Source organism: Furipterus horrens, unplaced genomic scaffold (assembly GCF_987537825.1).
Source record: "Furipterus horrens unplaced genomic scaffold, mFurHor1.1.pri manual_scaffold_9, whole genome shotgun sequence".
Taxonomy (NCBI): domain Eukaryota; kingdom Metazoa; phylum Chordata; class Mammalia; order Chiroptera; family Furipteridae; genus Furipterus; species Furipterus horrens.
This window is the reverse complement of record NW_028327179.1, coordinates 52160125-52177170: the sequence shown is the minus strand read 5'-3', so window position 1 is coordinate 52177170 and position 17046 is coordinate 52160125. Positions and strand designations below refer to the sequence as shown.

Here is a 17046-nt window from a genome sequence, read left to right as displayed (position 1 = left end):
AAAACATTTAATTCAAAGCACTTACTGAACTCTGGGCTTGCACTGCATTAGATGTAGCAAAATGCAAGTATAAACTAGGTAGTATCAACCATTTCCCCACCTCCCAGCAACAAGTTTATAATTCTCAACAATTTCAATCAAATTTCATTGAAAACAAATGCCTATGATTTTCAGGTCAAATGAAAGAAAAATCTCACCAATATGCCCAATACACATGGATGTAATCCCTCACTAAAATGTTGGTGGTAATTTCTTCAAGCCTTCGCCATCATTCATTCCCACACTCCGTCTTGCACAGCTACAAATCATTTTAGTGTCAGCACCTCTTTTCAAAAGCTAATGCTCTACTATCTCTTGACTTTCTGACTTATAAAGGGGAAGGAGCAATTTACATGTGGATCCAGTTGTAAAAAGTGCCACAGCAAATGCTACAGCATACCCAAGGGGAAACTTGAAAAACTGGTCAAATGATGTGATAATGAGTGGGCTGATTCCTACAATGTAGCGATACAAGTCCCAAACAGGGTAGTGACAAAACAGGAATTTACCTCTTTGGAGAAAAAACAAAAATGTGAATAGAATCAGATTTTAACTTAAAGCAGGAATAGTACAGAAACCCTTAACATTTGCTATTAATAAAAACCAAGGACAAAAGTTGGCAAAGCACACCTTGCTTATAACATTAGTCTGTCTGTTCCCTCTGAAGTGATACCTGAACCTCTTCTGAAGGGGAATCAGCATAATCTGGATGGGCAAGATGACAGAAGATTCAGGAAGAAAGTATTTTTCTGGAAGTTGTTTTGGCTCAGTAAATAATTCATCACTGACATAGTGAAGTCAAGGGAAAAGAAAAGCAAACACACATATGTATGCATGTATATACACACCACACAATTTTCCAACAGATATATACTAAATAAAAATTATAACACAGATATGTAATAACCCATACATTACATATGATTTAAGTAAAAAATATTAGAATTAATCTGTCTTTCCTAAAGTAAAAAATAGTAGTAAGAAAACACATTCAAGTAATCATTTTATTAAATTAACACTAAGTAAGTTTCCTCCCAAGTGCCTAGTTCTTCTATTGTCCCAAGAGACTACGTGAGTGAAATTTGGGTCAGTAACATATTTCAAGCTGACCCACACACTCCCATCCACGTGCAATTCATTGTGAAAGGGAACACTCCATGATCACATACAAATCAAATCTAAACCCAGTATTCCCATTTGGCTTGTTGGCCACTTTCAGAAAGTTTTACTCTCTAGCCACAAATCTAATTTAGAGAAATAAATTTTAGTAAGTTTTAACTCCAACAAAGATACGAAGTTTGTAGTTTCAGAAGCTGACAAAATAGCATCTCCAGGTTACTATATATCTCAGGAGCAGTAGCTGGTCGACTTAAGCCAACAGTTTGAGACTGAGGCAATGTAATGAATGGCCAATGAAGCTGTGCTAAAATTTCCTCAAAATCACTGCAATAGAAAAGTAACACACGTATTTCAGTAAAATACAATGATCACCAAATAACCATCTGAAAGCAATTATCATAAAATGAGTAAATTCCTTAACCTTGTCAGCTTGTCCTTGAGAATTTTGTGCCAGAATTTAACAGTCGCTCTCATGAAACTAAGAAGATGAGTACAAGATGATTCCTGAAGCTTGATGTCAAGTCTGGCCATAGACACCAGAGTAGAAGCTGCCTCAGGGACATTATTGGTCATCAAGTATTGCTGAATGTTATCGCTGTAAAACAAGGCAAAGCAAACTTTAAAGACAGTTCAGAATAATTCCAAATGCAGAAAAGCTGCTTCTCCCTCCTCTTTTATAAAAATTACATCTAAGGAAGAAAGAAGCACCGTGCCAAGGATGGATTTTTATCTGATAACCATGTCTCTGGGAGTCAGGAGTCCTCAAGTTCGGCACCCTTCCAAGAACAGTGACCTAGGGCCAGAACCCCTCCCTCCATCTTCCCTTCCCACTCCTCCCAATAGAACAGATTTGTCTTGGGTCACATTTGCTCAGGCACCGTTCATTTCTGATAAATCTGCCTTTCATAGAAGTCTTTAGTATTATTTATTTGTTTGATGTTTGTTTTTTGGGGGGACCCCGCTCTGTAACAATTCTCCCCTCTCAGACTTAAGACCCTTTATAATCTTATAAAGGACAATGGGCGAAGGTCTCATGCTCCTCTAGCTGCTTCAAACTGGGCATGGCCGTCATCCTACCTACCCTTGGGTCCAGAAATCCCTAATAAGAGTGGGGGTGTGGAGGGGAGGGTGGCCTTCCCATATGGGGAAGGATCTTGCAGACTCCAGGTCAGCTGGCTGTCCACGGACAACAGCGAAGTCTTTAGAATCTTAATCCGAATAATTGTGGGTAGCATCTGGTAGGGTCAAATATAATCTTCACTTTTTTCTTTTTAAGATTTTATTTTATAGAGGGGAAGGGAGGAAGAAAGAGAGGGAGAGAAGCATCAATCAGTTGTCTCTTGTATTCTCCCCAACTGGGGACCAAAACTGCACAGGAGTCAAATTGGTGACCATTTGGTTTGTAGGATGAAGCCCAACAAAATGAGCCATACTGGCCAGGGAGGTAGTCTTCAGTTTTTACCTACTTTGCACAGCTGAACTTGATTGTAAGAAACTTAAGGAGGTGGAACCTTAGACTCCAGGCCTTTCAAGTTACTGTTAGAAAAGTTACAGATAAAATTTAAGGTAAGTTCTACAGCAAGGGCTGCAAACTTAAATTTAAAAAAGGAAAGTGACTGGGAAGTAGAGCATCCTAAGGCTCCAGCCAATTTTTGCCACACTAGAGTATGGGTCTAATGTGACCGAATCTGAAAATAATTCTAAAGAAGAAGGAAATCAAGATTTTCATGTAAAAGCAAACCAATTAATCAAATTCTTTGAAACAAGCTAATTCAACATATCTTTAGGACAAATTCAGCCCATGAGCTCCCATTTGGGCTTTATAAAGCAGAAGATTTTATTTTAAAATGAAATGTTTCTTTTGAGTAAAAATAACATATTCCATATCTTAAGCCATCTAAGAATAAGGAACAAACTGCAACAATTTCAATAATGAATCTCAGTTCAGGGATCACACGCTACAGGAAATCGTAAGTTCTACACCTCTACGCAGCCTATGTGCATTGTACCTGGGTGCCCAGGCCTCTGCTCTGGAAGAGGATTGATGTGCTGGGACTCTTGTCCCTGGTTTGGTATGCTGCTTCAGTTATGTTCCTGGGGTAGGCACAGCGTCCTCCTTACCATTAGAAATGTGTAGCCCACCCTGCCAGCTCCATTATGCACTAGTATTTCCCCCTCTCCTTTCTGGGCGAGCCGCTTTTGTTTTCCGCTGTCACTGCTTCAGGCCTCAACAAGAATACTAAGCTCATGATTGTATTATTCTGTCAGCCCTTTTGGCCATGCCCTACAATCATTCTCTCACTTTTCTTTCTTCTGTCTTATGAATAATTTTTATTAAGACTTCCAACAGATTTTGTCGTTTACAGTTATTCTCAGCATTGAAAACATTCTCTTTTTTTCCCCCTTTGGGTACCAGTAAATCCACCATTCCTGCAATTAAGGCACCAATAGTTCCTCTTGAGGGCCTGTTCTGATGGTTAGCATGCACAAGTGACTGCTCCTGTACAAGGCTCTTCCCACTTCAGAGATATATAAGTCCAAACTAAGTGTTGCGTTATGTTAAAAGGAAGACTGCCATGTTTAAGAAATGTATAAATGTTATCATAGAATTTTAAATGTACAAGTAACCACAGACTATAGGAGTACCACTTTCTAGGATACAATGAAAGAGATCCCCACACAACAATGAAGCATGAATGACATTCAGAGCATAGAAAAAGCCAGGGTCACGGGGTACATTCATAGTGATACTGTTGAACTATAGTATTCAAGAAACAGGGTTAGCATAAAGATGCTACTTCTAGAAAGAAGAAACTACTTAAAAAAAAAAAAGAATGCTACAGAATTAAAAATGGAAATTAAAGGGAAATTAGGAGATAAGGAAAGTCTCAGGAGCCCAAAAGAAAGCTATAAATAGAGATGTGTCACAAAAGACCTACAGGAAAGAACATATTATTATAAAGAGAAGTAATTGTGCTCTACTTGATTATGAATTTGATTCCTATTTCAAATTTAACTCCCTGGGCATATTTTCTTTTTAACAATTTCAATACCAGAAAAAGGCTACCCATAATCATGGTCCTACTTTTATTAATCAAATTCTTTGACTACTACAAGACTCAGGTTTTTATTTAATAAGGCTATCATTACAATAACTTAAAAAGGTTTTTTAATATACCCCTATTGGTATTTTCCCTCAGAGGGGCAAGGAAAACAGAAGTAAACTAAAGCAAGGTTTAAACTTCCTTTACTGCCAGACTTCTGGCAGAGGTGAAGGCCGAGATACACACACTGCGTCTCCCTCCACAACTAAGAAGAAATACAACTACTTCAAAACTAGAGACAACCAGAAGTTCCAGAAAACTGAGCTGCACGGAAGTCCAACAAACAAAGATATAAAAAAGAAATACTCATCCAGACATGTAAGAGGGGCAGAGATGACTCAATGTGGTGGTGGCAGAGGCGGGCTGGCAGAAAGCGCAGTCACAGGTTTTAAAAAGTAAGGAGGGACACCTGGGGAGCGCTCCCAGCACCAGGCCAGACTGCACAGCTAACAGTCCCAGCACCGGGGAAAATAAAGCCTCATTGCTTCTGACTGTGCAAACCAGTGGAGGTTGGGGCGGAGTTAAAAACTGCTGGTCTCTCACCAGAGTCCACTTGTTTAAAGGGCCCCCACAGTCCTAGACTGTCCGCAGACCCACCCATTCTGGGAACCATGGTCAGGGCATCAGCTAGATGGGCACCAGTCCCATAGGGAAAGTGAGAGAAGTGCCTGGAAAGGGGGCAAGTGCTGAGCAAGGAGCATTGTTCCCTCTCAGACCCCTCCCCCACATACAGCACCACAATGTGGTGAAACCAGTCGCCCTGTACTGATGAATCCCTAAGGCTCCGCCCCTTACAACATAACAGGAACAACAGCTCTACCTAAGACACAGAGGCAAACAAACACAGGAGTCTGTCAAGATGAAGAGACAGAAAAGTATGGCACAAAGGAGGAAATGGATCAAGGTTCTAGTGGGAGAACTAAGCGACGAGGAAATAGCCAACCTAACAGACGTAGAGTTCAAAACACTGGTATTAAATATGCTCACAGACTTGACAGATATGCTTAAGTATGGCAAACGCACAAGGGAAGAAGTGAAGGCTATGCTAAATGAAACGAAGGAAAATCCACATAAAACCAATGGTGAAGGGAAGGAAACCAGAGCTCAAATCAATGATTTGGAATATAAGGAAGAAAAAACAGTCAACCAGTACAGAATGAGGAAACAAGAATTGAAAAAAATGAGGAGAGGCTTAGGAATCTTTGGGATAACTTTAAACATGCCAACATCTGAATCATAGGGATGCCAGAAGGAGAAGAGAAAGAGCAAGAAATTGAAAGCTTATGTGAAAAACTAATAAAGGAAAACTTCCCAAATTCGGCAAAGGAAATAGATATACAAGTCCGGGAAGCAGAGAGAGTTCCAAACAAGCTCGACCCAAAGAGGATCACACCAAAACACATCATAATTAAAATGCCAAAGGTTAAAGATAAAGAGAGAATCTTAAGAGCAGCAAGAGAAAAGCAGAGAGTTACCTACAAAGGGTTGCCTATAAGACTCTCAGCTGATTTCTCGAAAGAAACTTTGCAGGTAAGAAGGGACTGGCAAGAAGTATTCCATGTGATGAAAAGCAAGGACCTACAATCAAGACTACTCTATCCAGCAAAGCTATCATTTATAATGGAAGGGCAGATAAAGTGCTTCCCAGACAAGGTAAAACTAAAGGAGTTCATCATCACCAAGCTGTTATTATATGAAATGTTAAAGGGACTTATTTAAGAAAAAGAACATCAAAACTATGAACAGTAAAATGACAACAAACTCACAACTATCAACAACTGAATCTAAAAAATAAAAACAAAATCCAACTAAACAAAACAGAATTATAGGTATGGCGATCATTTGGAGGGTTTGCTGGAGGGAAGATACTGGGCAGAGGAGAGCAAAGGGAAAAGAAATTGAGACTACTGTAATAGCATAATCAATAAAATATACTTAAAAAAATCACTTCACTGCAAATAATTTATCTAAACAAGAAGGAGGTGCTCCAAAAAGCTTAATTCAATTTCTGGAATTGCTAATAACACTACTATCTCAAGCATATCACTTTTTCTGTAAAAGTAAAACTTGTAAACAAAACAAAGATTTTCATACTGTACTGACATATAAAATTAAAATCTTAGAAAACATAAGCAGGATAAAGTGATACTCTTTGGAAGAAATAAGAAACTATATTAACTATGATACATTTAAAACGGTACATCAAGACTCTTGGATTAATTTTTTCCTCAAGTCTTCCAGACATTAATTGTTGTTGATAGCTTTGAATGAAGAGTAGGTAAAACAAAGCAAGGATGAAATAGTACAATTTAGAGGGCCTGGGGGACTCTATAGTGAACCCAAATAATCTGCCAGTCTAGGTGAAATGTTAATTTAGCTTGTTTGAAAAGAAATACTGACATTTACAATCAACCACCAGTGATATGTAATCAATTAAAAAAGTACTTTTTTTTCCTACCCACAGAACAGTATTATTCATCTAAGAACATGGAAAAACATTCAAATTATAGTGAAAGTGATCCATTTCATTAAATGATCATCTCTACAAAGTAAAGAGGAATATTACCACACTGAGGAGATATTTTATTAATTGGACATTATAAAAAATCATTTTTACCATGTGTTCACAATACAACTATAGGACTTAAAATTTTTACTTACTTTTTTTCAAATGCAAATTAAGTTCCCTGAAAAGTTTATGTTCATTCACAATAAAAGAATTATTATCATGCTATTTTCATTATAACTGGTAAAATTACATTATTATAATCTTTAATTAACTTAATTATTTAATGGCATGCATGCACTCTCTAAGAGCCTCAAAGGAAAATAATTATGAGAACAAAGAGGACAATTTTACCTTAGTTCTTCAATTTGTGAAATCCATTTAAGGTAAGCAAGATGCCGTTCAATCTCCTCAATTTGCTTAATCATGGCCCCAAGATCTTCCATCCAGGGCTGTACGGTCAGCAAATGGCTATTAATGGAACTGAAGAGATGAGTCTCTTGCTCCAGAAACTGATTAAGAAATTGCTTTGATTCTTCTGCATTTTTTAAGGCATTCTGAATTCTTTTAGGGATTTCTGATGAAATTGTAAGTACCTGGCCATAACAAAAACAAAAACAGTGGCAATGAGTTAAAATTTTCATAACCTTTTTAATAAGTTCATTACTTTCAAAATAACTGAAAGTTGTCAATTAAAAGCTTCAAAATAAAGATTTCATTTCTGCACCCTGGACCAACCAAACCTATGTTGGGAGAGGTGTATCACATTGGCCCCCTGTAAGCACCTATGGATCTGCCTTCATGAAGCTCAGTACTTTCAGAGTCCAGTCATATGGAAGAACATACACAAATATCAGGCATCATTACAATATAAAAAATATTATAGAAGAATTTCAATCAACACTGATAGTGTAAGTGTCTACTTACACTGTACCAAGCACTGTGCTGGAGATAGACATAAACAAGACACAGCATCTGCCCTTAAGCTCAGTTGTTATGGAAGAAAGATGTCAGCAAATATTACAACAGTGGATCTATGCAATAAAAGAGATGCTAGGCGCAATGTGTACTAAAGGAGTGCTTTCCAAACATGAATGTACAGAAGAACTACCTACAGATTTTGTTACAGTGCCAGTTCAGATTCAGTAGTTCTGAAATAGGGTCTGAGATTCTGCATTTTTAACAAGCTCCACACTTTAATGAGTAAGGTTTTGAGGTTCAAGGCAATTTTGCTTGCATGGCTCATGCACAGACCTTTGCAGGATGGGAAGGAATTTTTTAGGGAACTGTAGAATGAAAGGGCATTCCAGAGAGAGGAACAACTTAGTCATGATCAAAGAACGGCAAAGATCTGATGAGGGCACAGAATACAGTTCAAAGAAATGCAAAGAGCCCTGACTAGTGTGGTTCAGTGGATTGGATGTTGTCCCACACACTGAAAGGTTGCCAGTTTCATTCCATCAGGTCACATGCCTGGGTTGTAAGCCATGTCCTGGGATTGTGGGGGATGGTGGTGAGAGGCAACGATTGATGTTCCTCTTGCACATCAATGTTTCCCCCACCTTCTCTCTAAAAGTAAATGAATAAATAATTTTTTTTAATTACTGTTAAAAAATAAATACGTGGAGAGAAGAGATGAGCCTCAACAGGTAGGGAGAGACCAGCTCACAGGTACCATCCTGTACCTCAAAAGAACGTGGGCTTTTTCCACTAAGTTTTTAATAAGGGAACAAATTTGTTAGATTTATGACTTGGAAAGGTACGGTAATGAACAATTATGTTTATTCTCATATTATTTGTAATAATAATATGAAAACAGCAAAAATTTCCACTATTAAGGGCCTGGTTAAATAAATTATCCATACAAGGGGGGGCCCCAAACAACTGGAATTATCTTCTGGAGGGCGGGCTTCTTGTCGTATAGGCTTCCCCCACTAGATGAGTATTCTAGGAACCCACCTGTATCAGTGCACCAGCTGGCACTGTTGTGAGAGGCTGCATTCAGCTTCAGTTAATTTTTTTGGAAGACTCTTTCAATGTGTTTGCCCCTTTCATGATGGGTGATTTACCAGCACACCTGCCCATACCACACTGAGTTTTCGGCAGTTTTTGACCAAAAATGGCATGATCTCTATATCCCACCCTCCCTATTCACCCACTCTCTTCCAGAGCAACTTTTTTTGTTTCCTCGATGAAAAAGTCCTCAAAGGGAAATGTTTTGCCAATATGGAAGAGGTGGAACAAAAAACAGCAGAACCATTAAAAGGTATCAAAATTGACAAGTTCCAAAACTGTTAGAACAGTGGAAAAATGTCTCAATAGGTATACTGCACCAAATGGAGAGTACTTTGAATGTGACTGAAGTATAAATATGTAAAAATAAATACACAAGTTTTTATAAATCAATTCCAGTTTTTTGGGCACCCTCCTCATATTTATAAAGACAGATCTAGCCATGGCTGGTGTAGCTGAGTGGATTGAGCTCTGGCCTGAGAACCAAAGGGTTGCTGGTTCGGTTTCCAGTCAGGGCACATGCCTGGGCTGTGGGCCAGGTCCCCGGTTGGGGGTGCATGAGATGCAACCACACTGATCTTTCTCTCCCTCTCCTTCTCCCTCCCTTCCCCTCTCACTAAAAAATAAATAAATAAAATATTTTAAAAAGTAAATAAATAAAAATAAAAAGATAGACCTATATTGATGGGAAAACAAGTCCTATATTACACCAATCATAAAAAGTTAAGCTATGCATATTTTAATAATATATATGCTTGCATATACATAAAATATTTTAACTATATAACTTTTATGATGTTTGATTTCTTTAACATAACAACATTACTGTAAGGAATAAAAAAGGCAGTTGTTATGGCAATATGAAGAATACATAAGATTGGCACACTACCATCAAATACAAGAGAGAATGCAGCCATAAACTGAGGTGGTAGAAGATGTTAAGGAAGCAAAACTCAGATATCTTGGTTATGGGGAAGAGTAAAGACAATGGAGAGCAATCTTGGAAGGTTCCTAGGTTTCACGCCTGAGTGACAGGAACCATTTTCCAAGATGGGGAAGCATTTTAAGAGATGGATCAGTATAGTTTTGAACATGCTGAATTTAACGTTCAATTAAGGACATGAGCAAGAGCTTCCATAGTCATCAGGTAAACAAACCTGATTCCAGTGGGTCACAAAGCAAATGGAAAATTAGGAAGTGGAGACAGATACAAAGTAAAATGACTATTTGAAGAAGCCTAAAACTAAAAGGAAGGGACTAACACCAACTAAAAGATGATGGGAGGGTGTTTTGTTGTCTAAGTTTTAAGGAAAATATCTGGGTATTTCCATGTGCTGAGGGGACAGGACTGACTGAAGAGCAAAGGATAAAATTATACAAGAGTGAAGCAAGCTCACAGAGCCAGCAGGAAGGATTGGGGCACAAGGGCTGCCTCTTGTTGATCCTCTGCTGAATTAAGAAGTAGGAATGATGACAAGTCAGTTATGGGATTTGGGGTAGACTGTTCCATAGATTTATGCTAGAAGGCCACAATTTTTCTTTTCTGGAAAAAGGACAGAATAACCAGGTGGGTAGGTGTCTTGGGGAGAATTTGGAAGAACAGGTGAGCAAAGTAGAGGAGGAGTCGACCTTCCCATGAAAGGAAAATCAGGTGGAACAGAAGACCACACATGAGGGCTGCATGGCTCCACTCAGCTGTGATTTCCTCCAGCAGAGCCCACAACAACTTGCATGCAGCAGTACAAAAGAGCACAGGGCTAGGCTAAACAAAGAGCTTAGCAACAGACGTGAAAACACAGGAAAATGGAAAGACCTGAGGTGCTAGGGGCAGGAACACATAAGATGACTGACTGGCAACACATCAATATACCCAGGCAGAGTGCACTTAATCCAATTTAGTAGTTACACATACAAATCTCATCTTTGACAAACACACTGTTTCAAGTACAAGGACCCATTTATTTTTTTAAGATTACAAAATGGGGATTTTTAACAATTATTTTAAGTAATATGTTCACTGTAAAAAAAGTCTTGAAAATACAGATATAAATAATTTGTTAAAAACACACAGAAATAGCCATTGTTATGCTTATTTTCATGTTTTCTCCCTATTAGTGCATATAAACCATGAATTTACTTACTTGTAAAAGCACATTAAGTCATCATATGAAAAGCTACTTAAAATGTTAGCCATTATTTCCAAGACATGAATCATATCAGTAGGAACTATGTCTTTTACATATTTTGTTAATTACCTAGCATACTATAAATCCTTAAAATCCATTAAACAGTTTAAAATAATTAGACTATCTGTCAAAAGTCTACATCTTCAAAATTCCCTATATAATGATTGTTTATATTATATTAATTATAATGAGTATACTACTGATATTATTTCAGTGAGTTTTAATACTTACCTGTTCTTCTAACTGCATTTTACTTTCTGTCATCTGTTCTATGAGTTTGTCGAGTTTCTTTAAAGACTTAAGGTCATTTCCAACTTCCTTTTCTATAAATGCAGACACATAGGAAGGCAGATCACCATTATCTGTACCTTCACTGCCTTGTTCATTTCCAACAGGAGCTGCAATATTTATGTCACCTAAAATGAAAGAAAAACAATGAATACCAATAAGTACTATAGTTAAAGGAAATCCAAAAAATACACGAGGCAATATGTCCACCTTCAAAACTTAAGAATATATATATATATATATGTTCTGTCTGGGAAAAGTCCAGCCATTGTTAACAAAACAAATATGGTTTGTGTGACATCCATGTAACCTGGCAGTCAAGGAGAGTGGACTGGAATGTGCATGTGTGAACAATGACAACTTCATTGTACTAGTCAGTAGGGGTGGTATACGCTTTTGAACGAGCATGTGTACTGTGTGGCCATTGCATTCAAAATGACTGAGCAAGTAGAGTAGAGCAACAAATCTGCATCAGCTTTTGTGTTAAGCTTGACATTCCTCTGCAGAAACTATTCCGATGAGTCAGAAGGCCACAGCTATGGGCAACCTGTGATTGGCAACTTCATCACCACAATATGCCCACTCATGCATCATGTCTCCTGCAGGTTTTTTTGGTGAAACAAATCACCCAGGTGACTCAGCCGCCGCTACAGCCCAGATTTGGCACACTGCAACTTCTGGTATTTCCCAAAACTAAAATCACCTATGAAAAGGAAGAGATTTTAGACCATCAGTGAGATTCAGGAAAATACGACAGGGCAGCTGATGGCAATTGGGAAAACTGTGCGAGGTCCCAAAGAGCCTACTGTGAAAAGGACCGAGGCTTCATTGTCCTATGTACAATATTTCTTGTATCTTGCATCTTCTTCAATAAATGTGTCTATTTTTCATATTACATGGCTGGATACCTTCTGGACAGATCATACACACACTCTCATACATGTACATACTTATATGTACATATACACTATATATATTTCCTTGGGTATTTTTGAGTATACATCTACATGTATCTTTGTGTGTGTTATACACACACAAAAATACCCAAATGAATAGCTATAAAGCAATCTATGGATCAAGTATTACAAAATGCTTAAGAGCTCAGGAAATTCCTCAGAGTAAAGTAGAAATTCCTAAAGTCCAAATAACCACAGGTTTCAATAGATGTTGGCATGATAATGCAGTTACAAACAGATATTAAACTTTTCCAGAAGAGCTTAGTTCTTAAGAATCTATTTTATTACTGGGGAAAAGGTCAAATCTGATTTTATTGGTGCAGTTTTTATTAAATTAGTAATATATTTTCAAAATCTGTAAGGAACCAGATAGTATGGTCTAAATAATACCAAAGGAGGGCCCTGGTTTCAAGATGTTAAAAAAAGAGAAAGAAAAAAGTACTGAAAGATTTCAAGTATATGAAAAAATTTGAAAGGGTGAGCAATGAGTAAAACCTCTTCCCTATGTAAAAGTAAAAAAGTCTTAAAAACTTCAAATGTCATTGTACAAAGATGTCCATGTCAGAAACAGAAAAAAAAATTCAGAAAGGAAATCTGTGAGAAAACAAATTACAAGGAAAAACTCTAAATGGCTGATGTATCCACTAAATTGAAGTCTAAGTGAAATTCTTTCATGGCAAATAAACTAGTCTTGGACTAATTCACACTGGACTTATTAAATGTGACAAGAACAGATGATTTGGAACACTGGAGCCATTTCTTGGAGAAGAGTGGCAGCAGAGGCAACATTTATTAGCTTTGGGTAGGTCTGCTATCATCCCATTTAGTATGCAATATTTCCCAAGAATCTACTCCTTATAATAATTTGCCATTTTCATTTAAATAAAAACTTAAATTTCTAGTAAACCCATAATCCATTGCAAAGGAATTAAATTATTTTCCACTGTCCTAAATGTGTGGACTAATGGCACTGCTCCTCTTTTTCAGAGTATCTCTAGCTATACCTTTGGCGGCCGTCTGTGCCAGAGTGGTTCCTTGAACATGCGCTGAACCCCAGAAAAACCTGAAGGCTCCCAGTAGCTTCTTAGTAAAGAAGGTAGGAGTGACATGACCCACAGTTGGCTGCCATATCTTTCTCCTTCCACTCCACCCCAGTGTGCTAAGATAAACTCTTCTCTTTGAAGTTTCTGTTTTCACTGTGTAAGCTATCCCCTTTTGGTTCCTATGGTTTGCTTCTTCCTGGAGAAGTTTAGAAAAGCTGAAGTTTGGGTCAAACTTGGTATAATGGTACCTCCATTTCACTGTACAGCCATTAAGTTCCCTGATATTAAATATGCTCAATTCTATTCTCTCCACAACTTGAATTATCCCATATGTAGGGCCTAATCTCCCTAGATTTGAGTAGTACCTAGAAATTACAAATGAAAACAAAAACAATATAAAAATTTAGACTGATCTCCAAATGAAAATAAATGCTATAAAATAAGGCCCCAGAGAAAGGAAGCATGGACTTCATGGAAACCAAATACTGGAATAAACATGAACATACAGTGCATTTCTCTTACTTCAGGTTTGCCTGAAGGATTCAATCGTCTCTAGACAAACCATAAATGGTAAGTTTATGAACCAGTTGAGAGCTTGATTGAACTAGCATATGTTTAGAAACAAGAAGTATAATAATTTCTTTAAAAAAAAAAAAGCCCTGGCCAGGTAGCTCAGTTTGTTAGTATCATCCCAATACACCAAAATTGCAGGTTCAATCCCCAATCAGGGCACAAACAAGAAGCAACCAATGAATGCATAAATAAGTGAAACAAGATTGATGTTTCTCTCTCTTCTTTTCTCTAAAATCAATCAAGCAATAATAATAATAAGGTATGTGCATGAGAGATAAAATTGGGGGAACAATAAAGAGCCTCCTGGAGAGCAGTATTGGCTGGACTTCAAACTCTTTCACCACTGTTCTTCCTTGGAACTGCCCTTGTACAACTTGGCTCTTTACCAAAAACGAAGTTTTAAGAAAGTAGCCTATGAAAGGCTAGAGATTATAATCAGCCTCATTACAAAACATGTCACTTCTGATAAAATGAAAATGTGAATAAAGATGTGTCTAAACTGAAAATATAACTTTCATATATTGTTTAACTATTTATGAAAAGATTAACAAAATATATACCTGTGTGTTTAGTACTGGGTATATTCCTCTCCTCAACTCCCCAAAATGAATTTTCCTTTGTTTTGCTCAACTTATTAAAATTGAAAGCCTGTTAACATGGTATGAGAACCAGTAGCCCACTAGTAGGTAGACGAAAAACTAGTATAAGTCCATAAGCCTCAATTTTCTAACTATAAATTATAACATTTTCCCAGCCTACACTTAAAGGTTGTAAACGGGACTAAAATTCATGTTTTCTGGCTCTCACTCAATATTCTTATTTTTTTCTCTTTCAAATATGAGTAGAGAAAACCATCTACTGTTACATAAATGACTCACAATGTCTTCTTTTTTTAATGTATCTTTAATAAAATAAGCGAGTTACATGGTATATCTGCAGACACGGGCAGAGCTGTATGCAGAGGGAATATTTGTGACTGCTAAGTTTCCTGTAGCTTAGGAAGTCAATTCGATCTTCACTTTTAAAAAAATTATACTATTTTGATATAACCACTTAAATGCAGCACATTCTTAGTCGAACGTCATTCTTTAAAATACCACACTAGTGATGTGGAGGGTTTTATGGCTCTCCTTTTCTCTACTTAAAGAGTACTCTAATTGCAGAGAAGTTGCCCACGCCAAAGGAAGGACAAGAACAAAGTCTACAATCTGTGTCTATCATTTTATTAAAATGACACCTCAACAGGCATCAACTCCCAGGCATCTGAATGAGCAAAGGTGAAAAAGGGAAGGGTTTAATCAATAGATATGGAATACTCTCAAATCCTTTAAGGAAAAGGAGCTGAGTTGTGGCTCAATAGATTGAGCACCAGCCTGTGAACCAAAGGGTTGATGGTTCAATTCCCAGGTAAGGCACATGCCTGGGTTGCGGGCCAGGTCCCCAGTTGGGGGTGCAACAGAGCAACCACACATTGATGTTTCTCTCCCACTTTCTCCCTCCCTTTCCCTCTTTCTAAAAATAAATAAATACTTTTTTTAAAGGTTGCAGGTTTGATCCCCTGTCAGGGCACTTTCAAAAGGCAACCAATCAATGTTCTTCCCTCACATCGATGCTCTCTCTCTCTCTCTCTCTCTCCCTTCCTCTCTCTCTAAAAGCAATAAAAAAATGTCCTCAGGTGAGAATAAATGAATGAATGAATGAATGAATGAATAAAAAAGCCTAAATAAATAAATAACTCTTCTGGGATGCAGACCCTGGAGGGCTGAGTTTGTAGGGAGGGCTTGGTAGACAGTGCTAAGGGGTATGGAGGCTGCTTACTTTTCTCTTCCACGGTCTTCCTTTCGTCACCACTTTCAGAGCAGTACTAGAACAGGTGTGACAAACACATTAAGACTTAAGTCATAAGTGGAACTTTCCAGGGGTCCCAGACGACACCCACTGAAGGACTGCGAGGTCCCAAACCCCTTCCCCTGGGGCCTTCCTGAGCGGCCAGGGCCCTCTGATGCAGGCTCTAAAACGAGCCATCTCTCTGAGGCCACCACTGTCACCTCCTCAGGACCGCAGGCGTTACCTTCCCAGCCGCCAGGGCTACCCCCCCCGGAAGGCTATGTCATCTCACCGGGATCGCCACATCTACCGCACTGGGACTACCTCCCCTGGTAGGTCTGTGCCACCGCACCAGATTGCACCGGCCATCTCCCCTGGGCCACCGGGACCACGACCCGGGCCACCTCACTGAATCTCCCCAGGTCGAGATCTGGGCCACCTCACTCCCCGGGCCACTAGGGCCGCCTCACCGGGGTTGTCAACCCCTCGCCGATCTGGCCGGCCGGGAGCATCCCGCCTTCTCGCGAGTCCTCGGCTCCAGGCGCAGACAGCGTGGCTTGTGGAGTCCAGCTCCGGGTCAGCCACAGGCACCAGCTCCGCCTCGGAACCTACAAACCTGGACAACACGGCGACTTCCTCACATCTCTTTGCTTTCTTCCTCTTCTCCCAGAGAGTACCTGCCCGCGCAGACGCTCGCCGCGTGCGGTGCCGCCCCCTGCCGGCCCGGCGCCGAGCGGGCCGCTCGCAAGGGCGACTCTCCCAGGAAGCTCCGGGGAGAAAGGGGGAGGTCCTTCCCAGTAGGTGTAAGTCTTCCACCTCACGCATAATAATAGAGCTTGAAAGTATCCCGTTCTCCACACCAATAATTCAATATGAATCATTTCGATTTATTTTAAATGATATTTCAGATGTTCTGGGAGAGTGAAGGGGCTTGTTGACTAGCTTTAATGTAACTTGGTTGGGCTGTTTAGTTGGTGCATTTCCAATGTCATTTTCATTGGATCTTTCTTTTAAGGCTGATCAGTTTCAACTAAAGATGACCCTGCAATCTCCTGCCCGGAGGGTGCAAATATGGTTGTAAATATCCTGGGCGCTGAATGGAGGAAAAGAACTCAGAATCTAATAGGAACTCTACCTAGGCCATAGGTCGCCCAAAAATCTGCCCTTTGCCAGGGAAAAGGAACAGGAGTTACCGGGCGACAAGAGGTATATTGAAGACCCCGGAATTTGACAACTTCAGAAACAGGGAAGGTGGTACCATAGAGACCGAAACGGGACGGCAGCGGGGGCGGGGGAGGAGGAGGACAGTGACGCTTAAAGGAAACAGAAACTATTCAGTGAAGAGGAAACTTAAAAAAAAATCTGTATAATCAATATCCTGACTATGAGATA

The 17046-nt window shown here is 39.1% G+C and overlaps 1 protein-coding gene across 1 annotated transcript in view; it reads right to left on the bottom strand.

The window, feature by feature from the left end:
* Positions 1–16309, bottom strand: part of RINT1 (RAD50 interactor 1) — a 30973-nt gene extending 14664 nt beyond the window's left edge. The window contains exons 1-7 of the mRNA XM_090287324.1: positions 16125–16309; positions 15646–15691; positions 11199–11383; positions 7123–7364; positions 1580–1753; positions 1333–1482; positions 670–823 (exon numbers count right to left, since the gene is read on the bottom strand). Of these exons, the coding sequence (XP_090143450.1) occupies positions 670–823; positions 1333–1482; positions 1580–1753; positions 7123–7364; positions 11199–11383; positions 15646–15691; positions 16125–16166 (993 nt within the window). The 5' untranslated portion in view covers positions 16167–16309. The remainder of the gene's footprint in view (positions 1–669; positions 824–1332; positions 1483–1579; positions 1754–7122; positions 7365–11198; positions 11384–15645; positions 15692–16124) is intronic.
* Positions 16310–17046: the final 737 nt, after the last annotated feature.